Raw genomic sequence first — 26,740 nt, 5'->3', positions numbered from 1 at the left:
CCCCAACCAGTGAAAAAGAAAGATGGACATCAGGCCTCAACCCCTCAAAATAAAGGAGACCAGAAGCTAGACTTATTTGAGAGAAAACTTTATTCTACAGGTGGATTTCAGATTCATATTGCAAAAGGTAAGTAACTGTTTCTTTCTGAAATGCAAACGGAGGTCCATTTTCTGTAATAATCTCTGGAATTCCATGTTGGTCAAACCGAGGTTTACAGCATTCAGTGACACAGGCAGCTGTTTTGTGCAAGAAATGTTTCCCACTAATTGGAGTAAGAAATTGACCATCCCATTTAGAATAGAAAATCAAATATAAAAGTCCATACCTAGCTTGCTTCCTGGTTGATCAGATATTTCATGCATCATGAGTTGGTTCCTTTTGTTGATTGGCTAGAAACTCATTGCAAATATTGTACTTGCAAAGTTTATGCCCTCACTGCTCACTTTTGGCCAATGCAGGATGCCCTCAGGCCTCATGTAGACACACTTCAGCACCAATATGGACTGACTGGGTATGGGTTAGCATTTCAAAATGCATGTCTTCAGGTATTATGACCCTACTGCCTTTTATTACTCCTAGGGGCATTCCGCGCCAAAAAAAAAAATTAAAAATTCTGCACAGATTTTAAAATTCTGCAAATGTTATTTGTCAAAATAAAACTACATAATAATGCCAGTTTCAATTATTTTGGTAATTTGTTACAGACATACTTGCTGATAGGTATTCTGAAATAATACAGAGACACACAAAAATTCCCCCAGGAGTAGAGAGTTAAAGAAACTCCTATGACAACCCGGTTCCTGTGTCTCTGCCCCCTTCACACCCCCCGCCCCCCCAGGCCAGCTGGGGAGCCAGACACTTCCCCCCTCTCCTGAGCCCAGCCATGGGCCCCTAGCCAATCCACCCAAACCCCTCCCCCCCCCCGGCCCCAGCCATGGACCCCCTTGCCCAGATACCCGCATTTCCTCTCTCCCCCCCCATTGCCCAGATACCTGCACCCCTTCCTCCCCAGAGCCCAGCTGTAGCCCCTCCTGACACCTGCTGTCTCTCCCCCCCCCCCCCCCCCCCCGTCCCTCCGAGCCCAGGGATCCAGAGGGAGAAACAGCCTGATGCTCGGTACCAGGCTTGCATGGAGTTTCCTGCGCACCGCCCTCTCCTTCCCTCAGGGCATGCTGGGAACTGCAGCTGCCAGGAACCCTCTAGCTCCCTCTCCCTCCACCCAGCAGTGTCTTCTATGTGCAAGCTGGGCTCTGTCAGGTCCAGTGGCAGCTAGCAGCACTGCAGCCTGTTACTATGGGGGAAAGGAAATTCTGCATGCATGTTAATTTCTGCAAAATTCTGCATTGTGCAGTGGTGCAGAATTCCCCCAGGAGTATACATTCGGCTCTGAGGGGATAGAGCCTGGTCCTCTCCTACCTCCTCAGAAACACCCCAAAGCACTGCCTCTCCACGCTGAGTGTGCTGCAATAACGAGCAAGAGGGACAGTGTCTCTCTCTCACATGCATGACTGAACACACACCCACCCCACGGTGAGTTACATTTCAGCTGGCTGTTCCGGGCGCCTGAACCAACCTGGCTGCACTGCCAGGAAGGGGTACATGACCGCTGTTATGGCTTCCCTTTGCTTCTCTATCAGAAGTCATTTTTCTGTGAGGAAGCAAAGAAATCTGTGTGGGACATTAATTCTGTTCTCATGCAGTGATGCAGAATTCCCCCGAGAGTACTTTCATAGACAGCACCGCTTCTTAATGAATATTCTTCTTTATATGTCTGTCACAGGCTGGCTAGCCCTTTAAGGGGAGTTGGGTTCAGCCTTATCTTTGATGGATCAGCTACCCCTCAGCTGTAGGAGAGAGGGTTTTCTTCTGTAACTTCTCCAAAAGGGAGAGGTCAGAAGGGAAGGAGATTCCTGTGGCAGGCCTGGGAAAAGGCCAGTCACCCTCCCTCAGGCAGACAACTGAAAGAAAGACAGGCTGGGAATACGGACCCAGCCTGGGGAGAACCAGTCAGAGAAGGACTTCAGGAAACATGAAATGTGTGCATAGAGCACTCCTGAGGGAATTCTGCTCCACAGAAAACACATTCTGCGGAAGAAGTGCTGCAGTTCTGCCTTTCTCCCACCAGAGGCCGCTGTGGCACCAGAACAGCTTGCTGACTGGCATTAACAGCTGGCAGCCAGCTGCTTTCATCACAGCAGCCTCTTGTAGAGCCAGGTTAGGAGGCAGAATGGGCCAAGTGGGGCTGCTGGGGTGGGAGTCACAGACGGGGGTTCAAAGGGCTAGTGGGTGGGACAGACTGGAGCATGGGCTCAGGAGCTAGTGGGTAACAGGATTGAGCCAAGGGCTGAGTGGGAGGGGGGCTCCAGGGGCACATGGGAATGGACAGTAGGAGGGGCTGCAGGGAGACACAGGGACAGGGGCATATGTGCCTGGCTGAATGGAAGAGGTTTAGGGTCTGTATGGGGGAGGCTTCCCAACTGCCTAACCATCCTCCCTCCCCCTCCCAGAAACTGTTCCATACTTTTCACCCACACCCAACAACACTTCAGATTCACTCTCAGGCTCCTTCCCTCTCCTTCAGCTCCTCCATTACCCCTGGCTCCCCCAAGCCTTTGCACCACTTCTGAGGGATGCGGGAAATATGTTTCTGTATTGTAGTTTAGATGAATTATTACTCAGTTCTATATTAGTATGCCTAGTAAGGAATCTATTTATCCCCCCAAAAAACCCCAAAGCCTGAATCTTTCTATTTCTCTATATTGTTACAGGCATACTTGCTGACAGGTATTTTGAAATAAATTACCAAAATAATTGAAATCAGTGTGATTATATTATGTTCCTTTGACAAATAAAATAAGCAGAATTTTAAAATATTGTGCGCAGAATTTTTAGTGTTTTGGCGCAGAATTCCCCCAGGAGTAAGAGACAGAGAGCCTCTTTTTTCAGCCTGTGGCCTCAGTCCCATTGAGAACAATAGAAAATGTTAGTTATTTTGAAAGAGGGATTTTTTTTATCGAATCTGTGCATTTCCCTTACTCACTCTTGTCCCACAAATTTAAACATTGGCCTCCTCCAGTGCTGGGCAGCTAACATGACTTAGGACCAAGTAAATAAGTTTACCATCTCTGCTAGCTATTCTGATATGTCCTACCAGACTGAAGAAGAGGGGGGGATGATTAACAAGGTAAATTTACTAACAACGTGAAGAGCTGATCTGAGTTTCTTCTTCCATTCTGCTGCTCTCCCTTTCTGCCCTCTTTCTTCTTAAAGATAATTCAAAAGCAGAAACCCTGTAGTAGGTGGAGTCAGGTTTTATATGTTCTGTTCTTTGCCTTCTTTCTTCCTGATACTGTGCTGATTATTCCAGCAGTGTTGGAGTTGAGGGAATTCAACAAACTTTTTCACAAGTAATAAATTTCCTATGTTAAATGTTATTGTCACTTTGACTATGCCATCCATCCTTTTCTACAACTGCAAAATTTATTTTAGTTGAAAGTGGTGCACTTAGTCATTTTGATGGTGCTACTTAAGTGTTCCCAATGTGTTTATTAAAAAGGTTATATTAAAAATATTTTAAATAGGTGTCACCATCTTTTAAAAAAAATTGTAGGTCTGTGAGGACTCTTCTGAGTAACAGCTGGCAATAAGAAATTTCTAGCAGATTGTTGGCCTTCAGGCCCGGAATCAGAATGACTTTATATGTTAGAGGCAACACTAATCTTTGAATCAATGACTAATAACTGTCAGAACTCCTCTCTTGGAAAGACTGCAGTGACATAATGTTTATAGCTCAAGAAAGACTGATACTTTTCCTCAAAGTAATAATTTTTTAGATGAAAATCCAAAGGCTTACAAAAAAAATCCTTTATCAGATTTCCAATAGCATTAGTAATTAAAAAGAAAATCAGAATCAAGATAAGAAATAGTTAGAAATGTGACAGAAACTTTCCCTTTAATCTTTTATTCTTTGCTTCTTTTCTCCTTACACTTAAAAACAAAACAAAAAAACAAAAACAAAAAAGACAAAAATTCATTTATTTCAGAGGTTTATTTTTATTAGGTTTCAGTTTTTGAAAGTTATAGTCCCATATGTAAAGAGTGAAGTGTTAGGTTACGTGTCCTCTCATTTGTGCTTTACTGTTCATTTTTTAAATTCATAATGTAAAGTCAGGTTTTCAGTGGATTGAATGGTAAAAGCTAGTTTGAATTTTAATGGTTTATAAAGTCATAAATATATTTTTAAATTCGTAAAAATGTGGATATATAGATGTATATCCTCTTCTTATAACCAGAAATTATACAGAAATTAGTTCTGAAAGTGATTTGTACGTGTGTTGGAAGATGCTTGTATGATTGTAAATGGGTAATCCTATCCATTTTGTGCTTTTTTGTTTTTAGGGAATTTAGTCTAAGCTGTCTTGACTCTCAACAGGCAGATATGTAGCGATCTTTATTTTTTTTAAAATGTTCTTATCTAATGCTCATACACACGTACAATACAAAGTACAAATTGACTCAGTGGTAACACAAGAGACTTAGTTCCCAACGCAAGCCCCTCTCACCTACCCTCTAATCAATTTCAAATCTGATCACCCAACCCAGTAAAGAAAAAAATGCCTAGCAGTATGGATCATTCCAGAGTTAAGGATTTTTGAGAATGTGCTGCCCTCCTACACCAACCATAGGAGAATTTAAGCTAGAGAATTTAAGATTGTTTCCCAGGTGATCTCAACTGCAGAATTAAAACATGAGAAAGAGAGTATAACGTATACAAGACCTAAATCATAAGCTTTATAGATAAACCATAGTGTTTGTGTACTTCATCTAGGAAAAAGGTGAAAGCCTGGACTGCATACTCTGGAGAATAAGATTCCTGCAAGAAGTATGACTTAGGCCTGGGCTACACTAGCGGGGGGGTTCGAACTAAGATACGCAACTTCAGCTACCTATTTGCGTAGGTGAAGTTGAAGTATCTTAGTTCAACTAACCTGGCCGTCCTCACGGCGGCGAGTCGACCGCCGCGGCTCCCCTGTCAGTTCCGCTGACTCCTCCTGCCGAGGTGGAATACAGGCGTCGATTCGGGGATCGATTTACCGCGTCTAGACGAGATGCGATAAATTGATCCCCGATACATCGAACACTACCCACCGATCCAGCAGGTAGTATAGATGTAACCTAAGTAACTAGGCAATCACATTCTTAAACCTGTTAAGGCTGAAGATCCAGATAGCTGGAGATTGTATGGAAATGTGATGCCTAGTTGAATATGAATTACCTTCTTTTTCTCTTTATTTTTGATCAAATATTTATTTCTACTCCTTCCATCTCAGTACAGTATCAGTTGCTCTGCTACACTTCTACATTTAGGTGTCTCAAGTTCTTGTGAAAATGAAGCATAAATAGAAATACAAGTTAGTCACTGATAGTCATATGGAATCTTTTGTATCATAAACCTCAGCAAACACTAACAGAGTGTGGGGAGAACAAGGTGCCCAGATATAATGTGGGGCAGGGAGGAAAAGAATCTGAAGAGGGCTCAGCTAAACCAAGGAAAACAGAATATTAGCTTCATTAATAATGGTACAGAACCCACTGGTGTTCCCGGCAGGCGGAGACCTGAGCCTCTTGGTTGTTTCAGAATGAGTCACTGGGTGGCAGTTTCAGACCCACCAGCCTAGCTCCCTGAAAACTGGGTTTATACAGAGGCCATCTCCTGGCTTTACCCTGTCATTGCTTCTGGGCCTGGTTGTGCTGCTCCTGTCACCATAGCTGCAGCTCCCACTGTGAAAGTTGCTCTTGGATGAACTGAGGAAAATTAAAACACTCTATTTCAAGTGTGCTTCCATTGTTCTTCAAGTGATTGCAGATGTCCATTGCATTGGGGTGTGTGCATCCTGTGCATTGATCTCAGAAGGTTTTCCCTAGCAGGACCCAGAGGGTAACCACGCCAGCTCCCTGTTACTCCAAATCAAGGGTATAAAGGGTGGAGATGTTCACTCCCCTTCAGTTCCATCTTACCATTGGTGGTCACAGTGTGCTGTAATTTTTTCTGCTGTGAATGTGCAGTCAGTGTGTTTTTGTTAGTGGTACTTGGTGCACCTAGTGCTGGTGGAACCCACGTCTAGGTCCTTAGACTTCAGACTTTACTTTGAGTGGTGCAAATTCTTGCCTGAAATGCTTGAGCGAGGGTCACATTAGAGACAGGTATCTGTTTTTCCTACACAGCTGGATCAATACCAGCGGAAGCACAAGCAGCAGAGGAGGAGACCTCCCCCTCCCACCTCTGCTACCTCCTCATCCACACATTCTCACACCTCTAAACAGCCCATCTGATTCCTGTTGAAAATGGCATACGGACTATAGCAGATCTTAGACTTTCTATCTCTCTACCCCTCCTTGTGGAAGGAAGTTGTCACATTCCCTAAGTACGAGGCAGTCCGTTACCTCACGCAAGTGGGTGCTAAAGATGATGGAATGGTGGAATTGGTATATATCCTCCAGTTCCGGTCTTCCCTCCCTGTCCCCACCCTCTTCCCAGGGACCCATCTCACGAATCAGTTCTGTAATAAGTGCAGATTCTGTGTTCTTTGGGAGCCATAGAAGTGCCCCCTCAGTATTGGGGCAGCAGGTTCTACTCCCAGTGCTTCCTAATACCCCAAACAATCGGAGGTCTCAGGCCAATTCTGGACCTTCAGAACCTAAATGAATACATCAAGAAGTTAGTTCTGCATGCTCTTTAAACTATTATCCCTTTGATAATAGATCCAGGAGATTGGTATGTTGCCCTTTTCTTCCCCCTGTATTTTGTAGCTGCTGTACTGCTATATTATGTTTAGTGACCTAGCTAGAAAAAGTACTGTAATTTTTTCAAGCCATGTTTGTAATCATTTGTAAAAAGGAAAGAATTCAGTATGCAAAATGCTGATGTAGTAATAGGGTTGCTATTTTAAATAGCTCAGAAGGTTGAAAAAGCTACTAGGGGGGAAGCTGTTCTAGACTTGATTTTAACAAATAGGGAGGAACTCGTTGAGAATGTGAAAGTAGAAGGCAGCCTGGGTGAAAGTGATCATGAAATCATAGACTTTGCAATTCTAAGGAAGGGTAGAAGGGAGAACAGCAAAATAGAGACAATGGATTTCAGGAAGGCAGATTTTGGGAAGCTCAGAGAGCTGATAGGTAAGGTCCCATGGGAATCAAGACTGAGGGGAAAAACAACTCAGGCCTTGTCTACACTACGAGAGTAGTTCGATTTTACTTAAATCGAATTTTTGGAATCGATATTGCAAAGTCGAACGTGTGTGTCCACACTAAGGACAGTAATTCGACTTTGTGAGTCCACACTAACGGGGAAAGCGTCGACATTGGAAGTGGTGCACTGTGGTCAGCTATCCCACAGTTCCCGGAGTCCCCGCTGCCCATTGGAATTCTGGGTGGAGCCGCAAATGCCTTCTGGGTAAAAAAAATGTGTCCAGGGTGCTTTTGGGTAACTGTCGTCATCCGTCCATCACTCCCGCCCTCCCTCCCTGAAAGCGCCGGCGGGAAATCAGTTCGCGCACTTTTCTAGTCAGTGACAGCGCGGACGCCACAGCACTGCGAGCATGGAGCCTGCTGCAACCATCACTGCAGTTGTGGCCGCTCTCAACGCCTCGCAACTTATCATACACCTTTCCCTGAGGCAGATGCAGAAAAGTCAGGCGAGGAGGCTACGTCAACGCGGTGATGGCCTGAAGTCTGAGAGTAGCACAGACCTCTCAGAAAGCAGGGGACCCAGCGCCGAGAACATCACGGTGGCAATGGGTCATGTTGATGCCGTGGAAAGGAGATTCTGGGCACGGGAAACAAGCACTGAGTGGTGGGACCGCATAGTGCTGCAGGTCTGGGATGAATCCCAGTGGCTGCGAAACTTTCGCATGCGGAAGGGAACTTTCCTGGAACTTTGTGAGTTGCTGTCCCCTGCCCTGAAGCGCAATGACACCCGGATGCGAGCAGCCCTGACTGTCCAGAAGCGAGTGGCCATAGCCCTGTGGAAGCTTGCAACGCCAGACAGCTACCGGTCAGTCGCGAACCAGTTTGGGGTGGGCAAATCTACCGTGGGGGTTGTTGTGATGCAAGTAGCCAAGGCAATCGTTGATGTACTGCTGCCAAAGGTAGTCACCCTGGGAAACGTGGAGGCGATCATAGATGGCTTCGCAGCGATGGGATTCCCAAACTGCGGTGGGGCCATAGATGGAACTCACATCCCTATCCTGGCACCGGACCACCAGGCCAGCCAGTACATTAACAGAAAGGGCTACTTTTCCATGGTGCTGCAAGCACTGGTGGACCACAGGGGACGTTTTACCAACATCTACGTGGGATGGCCGGGCAAGGTTCATGACGCTCGTGTTTTCAGGAACTCTGGTCTGTTTAGACGGCTGCAGCAAGGTATTTACTTCCCGGACCACAAAATAACTCTTGGGGATGTGGAGATGCCTATAGTCATCCTCGGGGACCCAGCCTACCCGCTAATGCCCTGGCTCATGAAGCCCTATACTGGCGCCCTGGACACTGAAAAAGAACTCTTCAACTACCGGCTGAGCAAGTGCAGAATGGTGGTGGAGTGTGCTTTTGGCCGTCTCAAGGGGAGATGGAGAAGCTTACTGACTCGCTGTGATCTCAGCGAAACCAATATCCCCATTGTTATTGCAGCTTGCTGTGTGCTCCACAATCTCTGTGAGAGCAAGGGGGAGACCTTTATGGCGGGGTGGGAGGTTGAGGAAAATAGCCTGGCTGCTGATTACTCACAGCCAGACAGCCGGGCGATTAGAAGAGACCAGCGGGAAGCGCTGTGCATCCGGAAGGCTTTGAAAGCAAAGTTCCTGAGTGAGCAGGGTAACCTGTGACTTTAAAGTTTGTGTATTGAGAAGCTAAACCTGCCCCCGTTTCTTTACCCAGTTAATGTTGACTATCCTATCCAGTTACATACCCCCTTCACCCCACTTCCAACACACGTTTCAAAATAAAAATAGTTCTACTTTGTTAAAGCACACCGTTTTCTTTAATACTGTATTTGCGGGAATTTTTTAAAACTGGGACGCAGACTGTGGTGCGGAGCGGGTGTACTGTAGTGGCGCGAATGCAGCTTCTAAACTCAAGGATTGACAGGCTCCGCTGCGGTGGGATGGTTGTTTCAACGGAGCCTGTCACCCCTCCTGATAGGGACTGTGTGTATGGGGGGGTCTATGTGACTTTGTGGCAGGGGGAGGACGGTTACAGATCCCCTGCTGTGTGGCTCTGTGATCCTGCCTAAGGACCGCCGCTTAAGATCTGTAACTGCCCTCCCCTGCCACAAAGTCACAGAGCAACCCACCCCCCACCACATAACATGAAAACAACCTCCCAGACTAACCAGGGTAACTAGTCACTGCATCACTGCACTATGTATGTGCCCTGCTGCTGTGCCTGCCCCCGACTATATACCCTGCCAAAGGTGACTGTCCTGTCGAATTACCAACCCCCTATCCCCCCCTCCTCCAAAAGAACATGATGGAAACAGTAGTTAACAGAAACGTATTTTTTATTATCAACCAAACATGGAACTGGGAAAGTGAAACTTGGACGGGGGCTTGTGTCAGGCGGGAAGGAAAGAACTTGTCAAATTTTGGGGAATGAGAGCCTTCTGCTGCTCGAGCTCTCTGCAGGGGTGGAGTGAGAGTTAGCAGGGACTCTGCCACCTCTCCTTCTGTGCACTTTGGGTGAGGGGAGTATGGGACTTGGTGGCGGGGGAGGGCGGTTAGAGATGGACTGCAGCGGGGCTCTGTCCTCCTGCCTCCGTTCCTGCAGAACATCCACAAGGCGCCGGAGCGTGTCCGTTTGCTCCCTCATTAGTCCAAGCAGGGTTTGAGTCGCCTGCTGGTCTTCCTGACGCCACCTCTCCTCCCGATCCATGTTGGCTTGGTGCATTCGGGTCAAGTTCTCCCGCCACTGGGTCTGCTGTGCTGCCTGGGCTCTGGAGCAGGCTATAAGCTCCGAGAACATGTCCTCCCGTGTCCTCTTCTTCTTATGCCTAATCCGTGCTAGCCTCTGGGAGTGTGATGACAGGCTAGGTTGTGAGACAGTCGCAGATGGGGCTGTGGGAATGGGAAAAAGGGAGTGAATTCCTCAGAAAGATAAATGTAGTTGTGAACAAAGAACATAGTCTTTCTCTGTTAACAAGACCATGCACAGCACCTATCACATGCGCACTCAGCACAAGGTCGAATTCTCGGCCTTCGCATTCAGTGCCTGGGGTCTTCTACAGCACATTTGAGAAGCCTCTCAGGAGAACGGAATTTCTGTTGCAGGCAGACATGGTAAGCCGTAGACTTGTGGCAGCTTAAAACTTTAATATTAGCAATGGCCTCATTTCACATTGAAATCAATGTCGGTCCCTGCTGCCAGCAATTCGGCAAGCAGGAAGTCTGCTCCTGTCCCACACCCTCGCGGCTGTCCCCGGGAACGATCCCTTTTGGCTGCCCCTCTCCCGCCTCCACCGCGTGGCTGCAAACCAGCGGTTACAGTTCTGTAAAGGAACGGCAAAGCAGTCCCAACACTAACATTCCCCTACCTCATTCAAAGCAGGTCATCATGAGCGACATCACCCTCATGAGGATCTCTGACAGCGAGAAAGAGAGAATGCTCCGGGAAAGCCTGCAAAGACCAGGGCCGTATGCCGCCATGCTGTGCAGAGCAATGATTCCAGAGTACTTGATAGTCTCGTGGCGTGGCAACGTGTCCTACTACGGAGGACCCAATAAGGCTGCTCTCCCCAAGAACCTAATGCAGTGGATTTCCAATTACCTCCAGGAGAGCTTCCTCGAGATGTCACAGGAGGATTTCTGCTCCATCCCCGGACATATAGACCGCATTTTACTGTAGCTGCTGTAGCAGTGACTAACCAGTAGAGCGGCTTGGGCAGGACAATCATGCAAAACCGGACATTGCTAGATTTTTTTTCAATAGTTGCACTGCCCATGACTGAACCGTTAAGCTAATCAAACTAATCATGAGAAACCCATTTTTTAAATTGTTAATATTCCTGTTCTGTTACAAATAAATGTTTAGATTTTTACAACACTTACTGGCTGATCCTTCCCCAGATTCTGTGTCCGGGGTAACGGCTGGGGAGGGTTGGTAGGGGATCTCTGTAAGGGTGATGAAGAGATCCTGGCTGTCGGGGAAATCAGCGTTGTGAGCGCTGTCGACTGCCTCGTCCTCCTCATCTCCTTCCTCATTTTCCCCGTCCGCTAACATGTCCGAGGATCCAGCCGTGGACACTATCCCATCCTCAGAGTCCACGGTCACTGGTGGGGTAGTGGTGGCGGCCGCACCGAGGATGGAATGCAGTGCCTCGTAGAAACGGGATGTCTGGGGATGGGATCCGGAGCGTCCGTTTGCCTCTTTGGTCTTCTGGTAGCCTTGTCTCAGCTCCTTGATTTTCACGCGGCACTGCGTTACATCCCGGCTGTATCCTCTCTCTGCCATGTCTTTAGAGATCTTCTCGTAGATCTTTGCATTCCGTCTTTTGGATCGCAGCTCGGAAAGCACGGACTCATCGCCCCACACAGCGATGAGATCCAAGACTTCCCGATCAGTCCATGCTGGGGCCCTCTTTCTATTCTGAGATTGCACGGCCATCACTGCTGGAGAGCTCTGCATCGTTGCCAGTGCTGCTGAGCTCGCCACGATGTCCAGACAGGAAATGAGATTCAAACTGGCCAGACAGGAAAAGGAATTCAAATTCAAATTTTCCCGGGGCTTTTCCTGTGTGGCAGTTCAGAGCATCCGAGCTCGTACTGCTGTCCAGAGCGTCAACAGAGTGGTGCACTGTGGGATAGCTCCCGGAGCTACTAGCGTCGATTTCCATCCACACCTAGCCTAATTCGACATGGCCATGTCGAATTTAGCGCTACTCCCCTCGTCGGGGAGGAGTACAGAAGTCGAATTAAAGAGACCTCTATGTCGAACTAAATACCTTCGCGGTGTGGACGGGTGCAGGGTTAATTCGATGTAACGGCGCTAACTTCGACATAAACGCCTAGTGTAGACCAGGCCTCAGGAGAGTTGGCAGTTTTTCAAAGGGACACTATTAAGGGCCCAAAAGCAAGCTATTCCGCTGGTTAGGAAAGATAGAAAATGTGGCAAAAGACCACCTTGGCTTAACCACGAGATCTTGCACGATCTAAAAAATAAAAAGGAGTCATATAAAAAATGGAAACTAGGACAGATTACAAAGGATGAATATAGGCAAACAACACAGGAATGCAGGGGCAAGATTAGAAAGGCAAAGGCACAAAATGAGCTCAAACTAGCTACGGGAATAAAAGGAAACAAGAAGACTTTTTATCAATACATTAGAAGCAAGAGGAAGACCAAAGACAGGGTAGGCCCACTGCTTAGTGAAGAGGGAGAAACAGTAACAGGAAACTTGGAAATGGCAGAGATGCTTAATGACTTCTTTGTTTCGGTCTTCACCGAGAAGTCTGAAGGAATGCCTAACATAGTGAATGCTAATGGGAAGGGGGTAGGTTTAGCGGATAAAATAAAAAAAGAACAAGTTAAACATCACTTAGAAAAGTTAGATGCCTGCAAGTCACCCGGGCCTGATGAAATGCATCCTAGAATACTCAAGGAGCTAATAGAGGAGGTATCTGAGCCTCTAGCTATTATCTTTGGAAAGTCATGGGAGACGGGAGAGATTCCAGAAGACTGGAAAAGGGCAAATATAGTGCCCATCTATAAAAAGGGAAATAAAAACAACCCAGGTAACTACAGACCAGTTAGTTTAACTTCTGTGCCAGGGAAGATAATGGAGCAAGTAATTAAGGAAATCGTCTGCAAGCACTTGGAAGGTGGTAAGGTGATAGGGAACAGCCAGCATGGATTTGTGAAGAACAAATCATGTCAAACCAATCTGATAGCTTTCTTTGATAGGATAACGAGCCTTGTGGATAAGGGTGAAGCGGTGGATGTGGTATACCTAGACTTTAGTAAGGCATTTGATACGGTTTCGCATGATATTCTTATCGATAAACTAGGCAAATACAAATTAGATGGGGCTACTATAAGGTGGGTGCATAACTGGCTGGATAATCGTACTCAGAGAGTTGTTATTAATGGTTCCCAATCCTGCTGGAAAGGCGTAACGAGTGGGGTACCGCAGGGGTCTGTTTTGGGACCGGCTCTGTTCAATATCTTCATCAACGACTTAGATATTGGCATAGAAAGTACGCTTATTAAGTTTGCGGATGATACCAAACTGGGAGGGATTGCAACTACTTTGGAGGACAGGGTCATAATTCAAAATGATCTGGACAAATTGGAGAAATGGTCCGAGTTAAACAGGATGAAGTTTAACAAAGACAAATGCAAAGTGCTCCACTTAAGAAGGAAAAATCAATTTCACACATACAGAATGGGAAAAGACTGTCTAGGAAGGAGTACGGCAGAAAGGGATCTAGGGGTTATAGTGGACCACAAGCTAAATATGAGTCAACAGTGTGATGCTGTTGCAAAAAAAGCAAACATGATTCTGGGATGCATTAACAGGTGTGTTGTGAGCAAGACACGAGAAGTCATTCTTCCGCTCTACTCTGCTCTGGTTAGGCCTCAGCTGGAGTATTGTGTCCAGTTCTGGGCGCCGCATTTTAAAAAAGATGTGGAGAAACTGGAAAGGGTCCAAAGAAGAGCAACAAGAATGATTAAAGGTCTTGAGAACATGACCTATGAAGGAAGGCTGAAAGAATTGGGTTTGTTTAGTTTGGAAAAGAGAAGACTGAGAGGGGACATGATAGCAGTTTTCAGGTATATAAAAGGGTGTCATAAGGAGGAGGGAGAGAACTTGTTCACCTTAGCCTCTAAGGATAGAACCAGAAACAATGGGTTTAAACTGCAGCAAGGGAGGTCTAGATTGGACATTAGGAAAAAGTTCCTAACTGTCAGGGTGGTTAAACACTGGAACCAATTGCCTAGGGAGGTTGTGGAATCTCCGTCTCTGGAGATATTTAAGAGTAGGTTAGATAAATGTCTATTAGGGATGGTCTAGGCAGTATTTGGTCCTGCCATGCGGGCAGGGGACTGGACTCGATGACCTCTCGAGGTCCCTTCCAGTCCTAGAATCTATGAATCTATATACAAAATTCAAATTCAGAGTGTAAGTTTTCAGTGATGATACATCTGTACCACATTAAAGATATGTATACAAGCATACATTTAACAGCTTTTAACTCAGATGGAATGTTACATATGTACATTGTAGCTATGTTTGCATTTCGTAGAATCTATAATTCTGGATCTTCGTAATTAAATTTCATCATTAGTGTTTCATTGAACAATTTGTATACAAGTAGATAATACCAGTCACATTTGGAGTAATTTGGAATTGAGCATTTTTATGACAAGGGCTTAATATCATGCTTGCCCTGAAGAACACCTTACACAATCCATTCTGCAAAATCTAAATTTGCTTTTTAAAAAAAATCTAGCTCTTACAATTACAAGGATTGTAATTATGAGCTGTTTAAATGATAGGTAATTTTCTTGACTCTGCAGGCATAAAGCCCCAGTGCCCCTGCTGTGCTAAAGGTTTTAGGGGCAGAGTGGAATTAACAAGATTCTGATTGGTTTCACTGCTGCTATTCACATCTCTGAACCTTAATGACATTGTCTGGAATCTTATCCATTTCATGCTATTAATGACGGGAACTAGACTTCTTATTTGGTTATTGCTAATGTGCCTCCCTTTCCTTCACCCTATTTTTTTTTTTTATCTATGTTTATGCTATGTTTAGTTGCCTGGCTAGAAAAAGTATTGTAACTTTTTCAAGCCTTGTTTGTAATCAGTTGTAATGGACAGGTCAAATACATTCTATAACTTTCAGTTCTGTCTACCTCTAGTGTTGTTAATCTCTAAATAAAGTTGTTGCACTACTGACCTCAAACTGTTTGTTTTTTTATATATGTTTTACTAAGAGTAAGCAAAATATCTTTTTAAGTATTCATTTTAAACAGTGCTTTTGTCAAGGAAGTACAAATCCTAGTACCTATTGTCAAAGCCAAAGATGTCTGCTTATAAATACAGCAGTACTTAATTTGGTACAGAAGTGCTGCAGTATTCTAGAGCTCATTGATATAACAGATGATTACAGTGAGTGATGTTAACCAGTCATCTTACAGTGTCACCCCATGTCATGGAAGAGCAGCTTTCAGGGTTGAATAAAATCAAACCTAAAATTGGAAAGCTAGCCAAGAGAAAATGAGTATTGATATTTTCCAATATATTAATGGAAATGTTAATCAGGTAGCTAAATTTACAAATTCTCATCTTATAAACCAATCAAAATTCATGTCACTACAAAAATCCAATTACTATGATTGCTTGTACAGCCGCTCTGCTTCTTCACTTTAATATTTTGCTGCACTTTTTGATATTTAATTTAAAATATGTTTAAAACTAGTAACCTTAAATTTATAGCCCATCTATATTACATCTAAAATTGCATCAGGGTACATAGTTACAACATGGTAGTCCCGTAGCCCTATTACAATATATTAATAGTTGTGTAGATAGGACCTAACATCATCACTGTAAAATCCAGTTGTGTGAACATTGTTAGGTTCTATCTATACTACAGTTTTATTTATTTTGGTTATTATTTGTTCACTTTTATAGTGACCAAAAATGTGCTATGTACTTTACAATGCTAGTAGAAAGGCAGGGATCATGCCTTGAAGAGCTTAAAATCTAATTTTAGATGTGATACTACAAATAAGAGAAACAAACATTAGGGGAGAGGGAGGGATGAAAGTTATGGCAGTTTCATTTAGTCATTCCAGCTTAAACGTGTACATCTGCATGTTCACACAGAAGTTGGAGTTTGTATTTGGCTGGCCAAGGACAGCATTTTGGAAGGGTTCTAACAAACCTGTCCAATTTACCACTTGTGGGAGCTAAAGTTATTAGGGTTACCTTAAACTACTCAAGGGTACTAGTTTATTTCTGAGAGAAATAATGTAGTAAAATGGAATATACAGGAGACTGGCTAATTGTGGTTCAGATTACCTTTCCAATCCCCCTCAAGAGTCTGAAATTGGAGACTGAATATGTCAAGAGCAAGGACTATGCGGCTGTAAAGTACCCCTAATACCTTCACATAGGCTTAAAAAATGTACATGTTCACCCACTAATTGAAGCTTACTGGCAAGTGTAAAAAAAATTGTATAGCTCTACTTCCCCAAGGTCAGACCCTCTGCAGTTTCAAGGAGAAAATCATAGAAAGGTAGGACTAGAAGGAACCTTAATAGGTCATCTAGTCCAGTCCACTGTACTGAGATCTGACTAAGTATCTAGACCATCCCTGACAGGTATTTGTCTAACCTGTTCTTAAAAAGCACCAATGATGGAGATTTCACAATCTCCCTACGTAATTTGTTCCAGGGCTTAACTACCCTGACAGCCAGGACGTTTTTCCTAATGTCTAATCTAAGGCTTTCTTTCTGCAGTTTAAGCCCATTACGTGTCCTATCCTCATTGGTTAAGGATAATAGTTTATCACTCTCCTCTTTATAACAACCTTTGATGTACTTAGACTGTTATCCTGTCCCCCCTCAGTCTTCTCTTCTCCAGACTACACAAACCCATTTTTTTCTTATTGGTCATGTTTTCTAGACCTTTAATCATTTTTGCTGCTCTGCCCTGGACTTTCTCCAATTTGTCCACGTGTTTCCTGAAGTGTGGTGTCCGGCACTGGACATAGTACTCCTGTCAAGGCCTTTATCAGTGCTGTGTAGAGTAGAAGAATTACTTCTCATGTCTTCCTTACAGCATTCCTGCTAATACACCCCCAAATGTGTTCACTCTTTTTTGCAACAGTATTCCATTGTTGACTCATATTTAGTTTGTGATCTGCTATAACCCCCAAATCCTTTTCTGCAGTACTCCTTACTAAGCAGTCATTTCCTATTTTGTGTTTGTGCAATTGATTATTCCTTCCTAAGTGTAGTACTTTGCTTTTGCTCTTATTGAATTTCATCCTTTTGATTTCAGACCATTTCTTGAGTTTGTCAAGATCATTTTAAATGTCTAATCCTGCTCTCCAAAGTGCTTGCAACCCCTCCCCGTTTGGTATCATCTGCAAACTTTAAAAGAGAACCCTCTGTGCCATTATCCAGATCCTTTATGAAGAGATTGAATAGACCCAGACCCATCACAGGTCCCTGCAGACCCCACTCAGTATACCCTTCCAGCTAGACTGAGCCATTGATAATTACTCTCTGACTATGCTTTTCCAATCAGTTGTGCGTCCACCTTATAGTAGGTTCATCTGGGCTATATTTACCTAATTTGTTTATGGGAAGGTCTTGTGAGACAGTATCAAAAACCTTACTAAATTCAAGATATATCACATCTCCTGCTTCCCCCTTATCCACAAGGCTTGTTACGCTGTCAAAGAAGGATATTAGATTGGGTTGACATAATTTGTTCTTGGCAAATCCATGTTGACTGTTACTTATCACCTTATTTTCTTTTAGGTGCTTACAAATTGATTGGTTATTTGCTCCATTGTATCATGTACTGTTGAAGAATGCTTAGTTGTAAAATTGTACAGTTAACTTGTATTTTTAATTCATTAAAAGAAACAAACACACTACTTATATTTTAGACCTTATTTGCCTTCCTGGCTTCTCTGCTTTTTATTTTGTATAATTCAGGGGTGGCCAACCTGTGGCTCTGGAGCGACGTGGCTTTTCAGAAGTTAATATGCGGCTCCTTGTATAGGCTGGAGCTACAGATGCCAACTTTCCAATGTGCCGGGGGTGCTCACTGCTCAACCCCTGGCCCTGGCCCTGCCCCCACTCCACCCCTTCCCGCGCCCTCTAGTGAGCCTGCTGTGCCCTCATTTTCTCCCCCTCCCCCGAGCCTCTTACATGCCACAAAGCAGCTGATCGGGAGGTGCGGGGGAGGAGGGGGAGATGCTGATTAGTGGGGCTGCCAGTGGGTGGGAGGTGCTAGGAGCAGGGCGGGGGGAGCTGATGTGGGGCTGCTGACGTATTACTGTGGTTCTTTGGCAATGTACATTGGTAAATTCTGGCTCCTTCTCAGGCTCAGATTGGCCACCCCTGGTATAACTGAACGTGGTATGTGTTTTCCTGTGGTGTCTTGTTTTTCTTCTTTTCTTCCTTCTCTCTCCTCACTTCTCCTTTCCTCACATTGTGTTCTCTCTCCTGTTTATCATTCATTTATTTATTTATTTAAAACATTTTTGCTGTTAATAAGCATGTTATCTCTGGAGACACAAATTCACAGTTTGAGAACTGCAAAACTAAGCATCTCTGATGGTATCTTCTAGACTGAGCACGGAGTCCCATTGGATAGATAGATTATTTAGGTTAATCTTTCTATACAGAAGCCCCTAGAACCTCATAAGATTGGGTCCCTAATCCAAGAACTGTTGGAACTCATTTACAAAACTTTTTTTAAACATTAAATTAATATATTGTCTCATACTATAGAATTAGAATTTATAATCCCTATTCCATGATGAGATATCTTTGAGCTATAATGTATCTTAATTAAACTTATCTTTAGATAGGTTTTTTCCTCCAAAATCATTTTATCAAAAAAATCCGATTTAAATAAAAAAAAAAATTATTATTTTTATCATTGATTTTTATCCACCCTATTTCATCCTCTGCCTGGTAGATATCTGGTAAACTTACAGCCTAATCCTATCCTCTTGCTTCTGTAAGGAAAAAGGAGTATTCTTTTTCTGTTCACCAGTCCTCCAAAGTTTGTAGCTGCCAATGTGATGATGGTCTCCTCCCGTTTTACCCCTTTCTTTGACTGTGGCGGTCTGGAAGGGTGGGTTGGTTGTGTGTGTTTCCACTGTTCTCCCAGATTTCATTTTGAGTCCTCTTCCCCCATGAATAGTATCGGTGCCTGTCTCTGCTGCTGCTCATAGTTTTCCTGAATGACAGCAGAGTATTGACCTTACAGCCAATTTCACTGCTGTCCATTAGATTCTGAATAGCAGCAGTTAAAATCAACAAGACTGATTTTTTTTCTCTTCTTTTCTCTTTTGTCTTTGCTACAAAACTTGATTGTGTTAAAACATGACTGAAGGAGCTCTGCACTTAGCTGAGGTCCAAAGCAGTTTAGCAGATCAGATCAGCAGAAAATGCTAATCTCTTCATGAATCATCCTCCAAGGATTTTGTCTTTCAGAGAATTTTTCAGAAGTGGGGCTCTCACACTATAGACATATTCATGACCAGTCTAAGCAACAAATCTCACGTTTTGCTCCACAGGAGGAGTCCAGGCCCCATCTCGGATTCATTTCTGATTCAGTGGAACAAGAATCTACTCTATGCATTTTCCCTCCAAGCCTTTTAATCCCCAGAGTCCTTAGGAAATTATGACATGACAGGGCTTCAAGTTATGTTAATAGCCCTATTGTAGACACTGCAGTTTTGGTACTTAGAGATGATATACCTATCTCTTTCAACCACAATTCAAGCTGCTTGTCATTCTGGACATCATGTCACAGGATGAAGGTCTGATTTGACACCCTAATCCAGTGTCTACATCTCAGTTTGGATGTGCTACTGTTCTGTGTACCATTTTCTATTAAGACTGCATTATTGGTGGCTATTACTTTTGTTCAGAGTGAGTGAAAGTCAAGCATTCATGGTAGGACCGCCGTGCCACCTCCCAGAAGGATAGTGTTACTCTTCATTCTCATCCTAAACTTCTGCCTAAAGTGGGCTTAGACTTCTATTTAAATCATTTGATTCATTTAGTTCTTTCCAAAACCTTACTAGTCCCTGTCAGAGACTAAACTCCACATACAGACATATTAAGAGCTATCTGTATTCCTCAGTAGGACAAAACTGTTCCACAGATCACACCTTTTGTACCTTTTGTAATAAATCCAGAGGGTGGGTTTTTTCATCAGACTCTCAAAAGGGGTATCAGACTGCATTAGAATTTTGTTATGAACTGAATAAGTTGACCCCACCATCTCATATCAAAGCACATTTTATTAGAATTCAGGCAGTCTTTTCAGCCATTTTAAAAGTCATCTCTTCTACTTGAAATCTGTAAGGCTGCTACTTGGACCTCCATACATACTTTTTCAGCTCATCATTCTCAAGTGTCAGCCTCTAGAACTGATTCACCATTCACCATTTCCTGGCACTCACCAGAGAGACAGCTTTTTGCCTGTCTCCTAGAATGGGACCTATATAGACAAATACTTGAAGAAAAAATCCGTACAAGCAGCACCACTACATGATGTACAGCACATGATGTACTGACATAACGACTAAAGAACTGTCTTAGTTCATTGAGAAGACATGATCCCATGATGGACCACCACACGCACACACACACACACACACTCTCTCTCTCTCTCTCGTATGGAGCCTTTTGGCCTAGGGCAGTGATTCTCAACATGTTTACCATTGTGGGCTGTATATGCAGCTTTCTGTGTTATGTGGGCCGCATCCACACAATGTATATACTACATGTATATATGTAGTGGCCCAGAGGATGTCACATGGACTTCAGCTGTGTGCTTGATTGGGCTACAAGCAGCCCATGGGTTGAGAACCACTGGCCTGGGGGCTTCTGTATTGGTGAAGAAACTGAGTGGCTGTTGCGGACATTCTGCCCTCTATACTGTCATCAGAGGGACTCAAGTACATGCAGCACATGTGCTCAGCCTCAACAGTCATTACCAACCAAAAGAATCTGATTTCCTGTGTGGGCAAAATATTTCAAAGAACCACAGTTACTGTAAGGTAACTAACCATTTTTTGTTTGAAATAAAATTAGACTATTTGACAATGCCATCTTTGGTTCATGATGTATAGCATAACTTAACAGCTTTAACCAGAAAGTTTTTGAATGCACAAATCTTGGATGGTTTTCATTTGTGAGGTTCTTGGAGAAAAGTAATGCCTTGGGTTAAAAAAATAGAAAGTGAGATGCCTGTAGTTAACCTATTAAATCCATACGTAGCTTTTTAAGTGGCCTGATTTTCCCACAACTCCCATTAGTGTATGTATCTCCCCGCAGTTCTTTAAATTCTGTGAATAGTCATTGTTACAGTATAGGGATACTAAATATTGCAGTTTAGAAGAACTGTGATATTCATATTCTGGTTTTCTGATCTACATACTGTATTTATAATGTCCTGCATCATTTTCTGCATGGCACTCCCAACACTTACTGTACATCTTGTCAAGGTACAAAATTAATGTAATATTATTGCTGTTCATTTCAACTATGAAATCTTGAAATGTGTGTTTTTGTAAGTTTTTATTTTATGGCAGGAATCACAGTCCATTTTGGAAAGCTGGAGTTAGTTTATTTTATATCTGTCAAAAGTATACTAGGGAGAAGCAGAAAATTAAATTCTTCCATCCTAATGTTATAAATAAAAAGGAATTTCTTCACTAGTGTTCATTGGCAGTTGACAGTGTTCATTAAAGATTTAAGATTATGCTCCGAAAGCAGGAAGTACAGATGTTAAAGTTCACTTTCCACTGAAGACAGTTGTGCATATTTAACAGTAGTTTGCAGCACAAGGTGGAGGTTAATGGTTTTTTCCTATTTCATCCACTTAAGCGATCTTGGAATTGTGGCACAATAAATATTAGCTGTCTTTTTTTTTTAGCATCCAATTGAGGCTTTATTAAAGGATTTCTAAATTAAACTATGTCAGAAAATGTTATCACCAACTCATGGGAAAAAAAACAGAAAAAAACAAAAGACGTGCTCTAGAACACCATCAGCCATTGGGTTGTCCTGTGCATTTTATGTCAGCTGTTTAGATTGTGAGCTTCTTGAGGTTGGGACTATGTCTTCCTTTTCGTCTTTTGCAATGCTGGGCTTACTATTGACACTAATCATATTAATGGTAAACCTTTGCTTTGCTTAGATAAGAGTCTAATTTTACAGGCATGGTGTTTTACACATCATATTAATGTTGACAATTCAGAACTGAAGAATTAATATTTTTAGCAATCTAGTCAAATGGGAATAGTGTGAAGCTTATTAGAAATTAATGGCTCGTCGCTTGATATGATTGAATCTTTCTAGGTCAGAAAGATTGATGTTTATGAATTTTCTTTTATAAACATAATTGGTTTCTTCTTAAAGTACACAGTATCTTATCAGTGGGCTTATCCAATACACTATCTTATTTGTCACGTAGGAGTGTATGTTGAAAATATTATATAAAAAAATCTGCTTACAACCTCTCTTGACTGATGATTGGCTCAGTAAATGTGAACCTGCAATCTGCTGACCTCTGTAACTGAATTTCAGTTTCTTGTGCTCCTTTGTTGTGTTGATTAAAAATCACTGATGATGACATATGTTTAGATGTCTTTCAGATGCTAAAATTGTTTTCAGGTATGCAGGACCTTGAGTGCTCTTGCACTGTGTGGGTAACATGCTAGTCTCATTCTATTGACTCTGGGACATATGTGGTGTGAAATATTAAACTGAATAGGTACACACTTGTGTAAGGGAGGGCTCCTTTTTCTTATACTTTTAAGGTAATTGGATCTTTGGTTTACAGAAAATATATGCAAGAAACTTATTTTTAGAATTTTCTTTTATATTAAAATGGGGGATAACATCCAGGCCAATGGATTGTAACATTGCATACTGTTTATATGCAGAGTGCTGTTGGTACTGCTTTTGTCTATCTTGCCATATTACTTCATCTTGATCCTATAAGTTGAAAGTTGGCAGTAGAATAAGTGCTACCAATATATTTAATTTAAGAATGAAGGATTGACAAATAAATTCTGCCATAATCTGAAGCCAATTTTTCCAGTATCCTAAATGGTCTGGCTATAATGGATAATCTGTTGATTCATTACATTTAAAGATTTGATTACTTGCATGATGCAGAGATTAGAGTAAAGTTGAAAATGAGAGAATGTCTGACACATTTTACATAAGCTTTTAAAAGTGGGGGGAGGCACATTTTGCATGGTGTGTATAAACGCCAGTTTTAAATCTGCAAGCAATGTTATAGTGGATAAATGGGAAAAATATAACTTTGGGCAGCTTGATTCCAAACTTTATTTAGGTCCAAAATTGAATGCTGTATTTATTTCTTTTACACATACGGGTCTTGACACTTGACCCAGATATTGATTTAGGTAATGGAAAGAGGCGAGATTAGCTGTTGTTGCTATGGAATAATTGAAGTTAATAATCTAAATTTCTTTTCTTTTTTTAGGTTTAACTATAGATCAACACATCACCTTGCATCCCATGGGTTTTATGAATTTTTAAATTGGTTTGATGAAAGAGCATGGTATCCACTGGGAAGAATAGTAGGTGGAACTGTAAGTACAAGAACGATCACTTATTGGTGAATTTAAAAAATTCAGGATAACTACAAGTAAAATTACCACATGGGTTAAAGGAGAAACTACATGTAATGTGCTCTTAATTGCCGTAATAGCTACAATAAGAATTTCAGTTACTACTAATACAATGTCAGCTTTATACCTCTAGTTCAGACAACTTACTGTCAATCAGTAGCCAAACCTGAATAGTATATGCTTATATGTCAACTTTCTGTAACAGTAATTGAGACTATTATGACTTGTTCACAATCCTGTTGTCTTGTAGCATGTATCATTACAGACCTACCTCTTTGATGTAATGGATGACTATACATTTTTCAATTGAAGCCAAGAGTAATGCTTGGCTTTTTCCTGTTTATGGCCAAGGTTTAGAGCCACTTAAAAAAAAAATATAATAGATATTTGAGTCTGTAGAAAATGATATTGGTCTGCACTAGGCAAATACTTTTCTTTTAGATTAAAAATAATGGGGGAAATGTAAAGATTTTCTAAGGAATATAAAAAATAAATGAGATCAAATTAATGTGGATGCAAAAGTAGAAGAAAAAATTAAGTAACATCAAATTGTGGTACAATGAAATGTCATTGATTTAAGGAAGACTGAGATTAGAAAGGTGTAAAGAGTTCTAATGACAAACAAATGTGTTGAAAACCCATAGAAGCACCTTTTCTTCAGTAATAAGAGAATAAATACCATTTAAATGGATTTACAGAGTGTTATGCAATCAATTAAATGGTGATTTTATTTTTAAACAAAACATTTTAATAAACCAGCTCTATATAACTTTTTGAAATCCTTGTTAAAATGGATTAAAAATATAATTTCATCTTTAATTCCTGGCATATTTCAGAAGGTCTCTTAACATATTTAGTGTTTTTTTGTTCAACTTCAGAGTTTCACCTCTGAAACTAAGTCTTGGAGACATTTAGGGGAATACCCATGTTAAAGTTTAATTTAGCAGAAATGTATTACTTATATTGTTTTTGCAGGGCAGTTAAGGCATTTGAAGTTTGTTAATGTTCTAGTCTAGTGTTTAGGCACCATTGTTTCATTGAACTAATATTGTAGAGTAAAACTATTACTTAGAATGTTTTATTATTATCTGAAATCCTGTAGTAGATATAGTTGATATTAGATTCAACAGACTCATGTAAATCTGTGCTACACTTCCATGGAGGTCATCTTAATTCTGTTCAATTGTTTTTTTAAATATTTCATAGTCAAAGTTTCCTACTGTTTAAAATACTTTGCACTTAAATATATAAAATAGTATACATCTGAGGGTGGGTGGATGGGTTGTTTGTTTACAGGCAGTGACTTAATCATTGCAAAATTCTGAAATGTAGGCTAATATCTCCCACTTTACAGGTGTGGGAAATGGAAGCACTGCAAGATTAAACAATTTGGCAGAAGTCACATAAGAAGCCTATGATAGAACTAGGAATTTAGAACTGTTTGAAAAATGACAAAAATTTTTAAAAACTGTACATAAAGTTTCTGGGAAATGTTTCAATTTTGCATCACTTTCAGATGGCTTGAAATTTTCTGACTAGCTTTACTAGAAATAGAACATACGTCTCTTGGTCTTGTGCCTGACCTACAAGATCATCTTCCTTATAACAACTTCCAGGGTAGATAAAATTTGAATCTGTATGTGTGGCTTCATCATTTATTTGGAGGAAATGGTTTCTTGCACATGTTGTCAACAATCATTTAATATAATTTAAAGTGTGGCAAATTGCCTTAAGTTGTTGTATCAGATATGTTGAAAGCAGTGTTAGAATAATTTCGTTTTTCTCTGCATGTGACTGACTTCAACCAAGAAATAAGTAACTTTTGTTGTATGCAAATAGATTTACAGGCAACCCTTTCTGCAATCCTGAAATGTTATAATTTGATTTTCTTTCTCTTTTCTTCTAGGTCTACCCTGGGTTGATGGTGACAGCAGGCCTTATACATTGGATTTTAAATATGCTAAATGTCACAGTCCACATAAGAGATGTATGTGTATTCCTAGCACCAGTTTTTAGCGGCCTTACATCTATTTCTACTTTTCTGCTCACCAGAGAACTGTGGAACCAAGGAGCAGGGCTTTTAGCTGCCTGTTTTATTGCTATAGTTCCAGGTTACATATCTCGATCAGTAGCAGGATCCTTTGACAATGAAGGCATAGCCATTTTTGCACTGCAGTTCACGTACTATTTGTGGGTAAGTAATTGCTCGAATTCACTATTTTTTTTTTCTATTCTCCTGACCTTACTCCTGGCCTTTGCCTTAGGATCTAATTTTGGATCCTTAAAATTTTTTTCTTCCTTCTATAATTCTCATTGCCTTCTAGAATAGGTTTAGGGAAAGATTGGATAGGCACCCAAAAGTAACATATGAACATCTGCCACACTGTTGCTCCTCAGTTTGTTAAATCAGCCTGTCATGCTACTTTTCAAGGGATGTTCTCTAACAATAAGGGGTTTACATTTTCAGCTCAAACAGTGGTTTTCTTGTATTTGATTCTGTGGCTATGTGTGAAGTGATGAAAATACAGTTAGGCTAGCATTTTTCAAACTGTCTGCTTGCTAGCATGGCTTGAACACATTCCTGTATCATTACATGACAAAAAGAGGCAGGGGCAGAATTAAGCTACTGGGTTTTTCTGGACTATTGTAAGTAATCTGAGAAGTTCTGCATAGCAAATACAACTGAACAAAAATTAGACAATGTGGGGCAGGGCCAGACAAACAGGGTCCACATTAATAGCCGTGTGCTTTTGATACAGCACAAATATTGTTCTTGTCTCACATGCAATTAAACCACAGCTAAACAGAATCATTATATTTTATAAAGCATTGTATTGTATTGGAGAGTGGTTCAGCGGATACCTTACTGAGTTAATTCAGCCACTCTGCTTTGGGGCATGAAAATAGTCAATGGTTATTGTGATTCACACAATTCACAATTGCTATTATGTAAATGAAAGTCTTTATGTACTACAGAATAAACAGAACAAAATAGGAGAGTAATGTTTTATTGTATGTTGGAGGGACACTTTGAGGGTGTATATCCATCAACTAAATTACAACTCAGTGTGCAGTTTAATTCAACAATATAGTGTACATTTTGTTATAGTATAGAAATGAGAACACACAATTTCAAGATATAGAATATCACAGAATCTATTGCCCTAGAACTATTTCCTGTCCAATCACTTGTTCAGGCATCCCCCTCATGAAAAATTGCTAAACAGTACTGTTGCCTCCAAAAAGAGAGAGAGAGAGAAATTTAAAGGAAATTATCCCCAATTTTTTTTGTTAATTTTGAAACATTTAACGTTTT

The 26,740-nt window shown here is 41.7% G+C and overlaps 1 protein-coding gene across 1 annotated transcript in view; it reads left to right on the top strand.

Annotated features, from left to right (window-relative positions):
• STT3B (STT3 oligosaccharyltransferase complex catalytic subunit B) overlaps positions 1-26,740 on the top strand; it is a 97,397-nt gene that overhangs the window by 15,044 nt on the left and 55,613 nt on the right. The window contains exons 2-3 of the mRNA XM_054019849.1: positions 23,277-23,385; positions 25,331-25,618. Coding sequence (XP_053875824.1) covers positions 23,277-23,385; positions 25,331-25,618 — 397 coding nt within the window. The remainder of the gene's footprint in view (positions 1-23,276; positions 23,386-25,330; positions 25,619-26,740) is intronic.

The sequence above is a fragment of the Malaclemys terrapin genome, chromosome 2 (genome assembly GCF_027887155.1).
Source record: "Malaclemys terrapin pileata isolate rMalTer1 chromosome 2, rMalTer1.hap1, whole genome shotgun sequence".
Taxonomy (NCBI): Eukaryota; Metazoa; Chordata; order Testudines; family Emydidae; genus Malaclemys; species Malaclemys terrapin.
This window is presented reverse-complemented; position numbering and strand designations above follow the sequence as displayed.